Below are 4,404 nucleotides of genomic sequence, written 5' to 3' on the forward strand. Positions count from 1 at the left end.
TTTTTTTTTTTTTTTTTGACATGGGTTAAAGGTGTTTTCCAAACTGGCAATCAACTTTCAGTTCAGCAGCCTGGGTGCAGGGTTTGGGGACTGTACCACCACACCATGACCACTGAAAATAACTTGGATGAAGGCAAGTAAAAACCAAAGGAAGTTAGCTAAATGAAGATGAGACAGATCACTGATGAAGGAACCCAAGAGGGGGCTACACTCAGGAGAACCCATCCTGCCATTAAAGACAAGATTTGAGGAAACAGTCCCCGCTCCTTCTACAATGGGCCTGAGACTGTTGACAGAACTGTATGTGCTGAGTTCCCAGAAGTAGCAATACTTTCTTTCCCTTCCTCCCTTCTTTCCTAATACAGAACCTTGCATTATAACCCTGGCTGTCCTGGGACTCACTATGTAGACCAGGCTGGCTTCGAACTGACAAGATAACAACTTGGCAGCCTCCTGACTGCTGGGATTAAAGGTGTGTATTATGCTTAGCCAGTTCCTGTTTGTTTGTATGTTTGTTTGTGTGGTTTTGAAATGAACCCAATCTGGCCAACAAACTTGCTAAATAGCAGAAGATGACCTTGAACTTCTAGATCTTGACTCTACTACTTAAAAATTAGACATTTATAGCACAATGTCTGTTCTGTGTGATGCTGGAGATCATAAATTTAGTCCTATCTTTTCACAAAAAGTTCTTCTCTCTTTTAAAAATGCATTTTTATATAGAACTTTTTAATATGTTTAACACTGTTTTCAATACATTTGTATGAAGGTTTCTGTCAGATGTCCTGGAACTGGAGTTACAGACAGTGTGAGCTGCCATGTGGATGCTGGGCATTGAACCCAAGTCTTCCAGAAGAGCAGCCAGTGCTTTTAACTGCTGAGCCAACTCTCCAGCACCAAAAATGTTTTAAAAATTAATGTCCAGTTTAAGTCAAGAAGCAGAGCTTACCTGGACGGGGGCAGATAACTCCTGTTTTGCAGTCGATAACACTTCCTGAGCAGCGGGCTTCTCTCCTCCCAAGCATACACATCCAAAGAGCCATTGTTACAGATGACAATGACATGAACAGGATCCTTCAAGAACAGCCAAGTGATAGTAGACTGGAGTCAATGTCACATAAAAAGACAGGGAGAGGGCCTAGGAGATGGCTCATCAGGTAAAGGCACTTGCTGAGCAAACCTGGTGCTCTGAGCCAATGTAAAGGGAAAAAGAAAGAGACTAACACCAGGAAGTCAGCCTGTGACCTCTTCAAGTTCTCACGCACAGACAAATGGATATGTGCACACCCCAACAGTATGAAGTTTTAAAAATGTAAATCTATTTTTAAAAAAAAAACCCCACTGGAGGGAAAATATTCCAAACATACCACACAGAGTCTCACGATCATTTCTGGACAGTACTGAAATGTCTGCAGACAGAGACCATTTATGTTGAAGAGCAAGAGAGAGGATCCAGTTGAACAAACAAACACGTCCTTATCACTGACTCCAAAGCATTCTGGTGTCCCCTCATAGTCTGCCAATGAGAAGCTGGCTGTCAAATGTCCTGTACCAAACAAACAGAAATTTAATCATTTAAGTAAGAGCAATATCCTTAATGCTTACTGAAAAACATATCCCTCCTTCCATGGCATGCTAGTCTGAACAAGACAATGAAAACAGGCCATTGATCTGTCAAGTTCATGTCCTGTGAAGTCCATGTCCTTGTACACGGAAAGGCAGGCTTATGACACACTGAAAGTGTGGACAGTCAGTAGCTCACACATTGGAAAAGCAACTGTACTGGGAAAGGAGAGTAGAACTCAGTCCCTAGTTCATGACCGAAAGGGAAACATGTCTCCCCGAAAAAACTGTAGATTGCTACTGTAGTAGCGATCAAAGAAGCACAAGTTCACATCTGGCCAAGGAGCCTCCTGCTCCCTTTACAAAAACATCATGTGGAGTATCATCATACGGTGATCCACAATCAGGTACAGTCCAGTGGATCTCCAAGTTTGAGGACAGTCTAGTCTACAGAACAAATTCCAGGTTAGCCATGGATACCCAGAGAAACCCTGTCTTCAAAGACTAAAAATGCAAAACAATGACAAGCATTTATAGCTTACTCTGAGCACTTGTGGGAGACGCGGGAGAAATGGGGATTTCTTTTAAAAATTGTTTTTACATTATTATGTTTGTGTAGATATTCTTGCCAGAAGCACACATGTGAGGGTCATGGGACAACTTGAGGGATTTGGATCTCTCCTCCATAGTGTGGTACTGAACTAGGTTAACATGCTTGGTTGGTAAGTGTCTCTATCCTCTAAGCCAGTGCTTCTCAACCTTACCAGTGCTTCCTACTGAACTGTAATACAGTTCTCATGTGGCAGTGTGGGGAGGGGGATCTGCCCTCTATGGCAATAGAGGTACTTTCATTGCTACTTCATAATGGTAATTTTGGTGTTAAGATTCGTGACTTAAGTATTTTTGAAGACAGAAATTTGCCATAGGGTTCACAACCCATAGGTAGAGAACCACTGCCATAAACATAGAGTTCTTTATTTCTTGTCATTTGGGGTTTTTATTTTTGAGACAAGGTCTCACTATGCATCCCTGGCTAACCTGGTACTCACTGCATAGTTCAGGCTGGCCTGGAACCTGGAGAATTCGGATTGTTTCTCCTCCTGAATGTTGGGATTTAAGGTGCGCACTACAAATTCGTGGCCCTTTATTTTATTTTTTTAACTTTATCAGTGTGTGTGTATATGTATGTATGTACACATCTGTGTGGGCATATGTATGCATGTGCACATGCTAAACCATCTTTGCAGCTCCATCTGTTTTGTTTGTGAGACAGCAGCCTCTATGAAGTTTTCCTGACTCAGTCTCCTAATATTGGGCACATGCCATCATGTCTGGCTTGAGAATTTTCTAAGGTTTACCTTGAACAGTTACTTTGTTCCCGATCTCTTCCAGCTTCATATCAAATATGCCAAATTTTGTGGGGCTTGGGGGTATATTTCTGGACATCAAGGTTATCCTGTCTTCCCTTCTTGGGGTCCAGAAGGCTCTTTTGCATAAGGAAAATTCGAGAATGGTAGACACTGGGTCAGAGAATTCTGATGGCCTCAGTAAGCTGTTCATGTAAAACACCTGCAGAGTATTGCCCAGTGGAATCAATGAAGAGTAAATCTCTGCAACCTGGCACAAGCACACTCAAAGACAAGGGGCTTTCAAAATAAACCCAGGAGTGGCTGCCTGTGTTCTTCACTCAGGACAGGGTGGAGCAGTCGTTGCTCCCACTCAGGGTTAGAATAACTCACCTTCTTCCAGTCCCTCCCATCATATTTAGAGACAGAATGGACTCCCTGACCCAGGTCAAAGGGCACCTCAGTTATCCTACCTCAATGGATACATCTGGCAGAGCTTGGTTAAGTACATTTTCCCTGTGCAGAGGACTAGTCCAGGGCTCTTCTGGACTCTTTTTTTTTTTTAATGAGGCATTAAGACTGTCATACTGTAACCAAGGCTGCTTTGAATGTATATCGATGTATAAAACTAAATAAATATGCATGGGCTCTCAGGAGTACTTGACCTGTGAACAGACCATTGCTCTCCCAGTACCTAACAACCAGGCACCAGAGAGCTGGCAGTTAAGAGAGAAGGCAGTATATAAAGCATTGGGTATGGTAGCACTTATCTGAAATGCATCAGCCACTGGTAAGCATGTCAGCCAATGATTGAAAATTGCTTTCTATCCAACAAAGGTGTCCAGGGACTGTTATTTCACCTGCTTTTATTCTTTGGCTGACCCACATTTCAAGGACACTTCACTATAATAGACATTTGCCATTGCGACTTGTCACGTGACTCCTACCAACACATTATTCTTTCCTGGCTGTAGGATGGCTTTTCTGATGATAGGGCTTAGGAGAGGGGGAGTGGTCTGCCCGGACCTCCCTGAGGACTGGAATTTCCCACTGTCTGCCACCTTCACCCTGGAGATGCTAGAACACACCTACCTTTGTCAAGACATGTGGGTGTTTCATAATCAGAAAGACCCATTTATTCTGAGGAGAGCAGTGGAGTTCATCAATACTGTATGGGAATACATTCACCTCGGAAATGAGGTGTAAGTCAGGAATCCTAAAGATGTAGAGGTTCCCCGAGATGTCACCTACCTGAAATCAGAGCAGCAGCACCAGGTCAGTGGGGAAAGGTTAAGCATGGAAGAAGCAGTGTTATCTGCTCTGAGATTCACCACTGTGTCTCCAAGTCCAGTAATGAGACCCAGAGCTGTGACCAGCCTGCCTTACAGAGTGTCTGTGCTGATCCCATGGAATAAGGCTCTCTAGATCTAAGGGATGACTCAGTAGGTAACTCTGTGTGTGTGTGTGTGTGTGTGTGTGTGTGTGTGTGTGTGTG

General features: G+C 43.3%; 1 protein-coding gene across 3 annotated transcripts in view; it reads right to left on the minus strand.

The window, feature by feature from the left end:
- LOC110301892 (F-box/WD repeat-containing protein 15-like) overlaps positions 1–4,404 on the minus strand; it is a 36,719-nt gene that overhangs the window by 14,241 nt on the left and 18,074 nt on the right. The window contains exons 6-9 of one of the 3 annotated variants that reach the window (XM_021172596.1): positions 4,002–4,160; positions 2,922–3,132; positions 1,368–1,546; positions 950–1,074 (exon numbers count right to left, since the gene is read on the minus strand). In XM_021172596.1, the coding sequence (XP_021028255.1) occupies positions 950–1,074; positions 1,368–1,546; positions 2,922–3,132; positions 4,002–4,160 (674 nt within the window). The remainder of the gene's footprint in view (positions 1–949; positions 1,075–1,367; positions 1,547–2,921; positions 3,133–4,001; positions 4,161–4,404) is intronic. The other 2 variants (XM_021172597.1, XM_021172598.1) reach the window with 2 other exon arrangements.

This window comes from Mus caroli, chromosome 9 (assembly GCF_900094665.2).
Source record: "Mus caroli chromosome 9, CAROLI_EIJ_v1.1, whole genome shotgun sequence".
Lineage (NCBI taxonomy): Eukaryota > Metazoa > Chordata > Mammalia > Rodentia > Muridae > Mus > Mus caroli.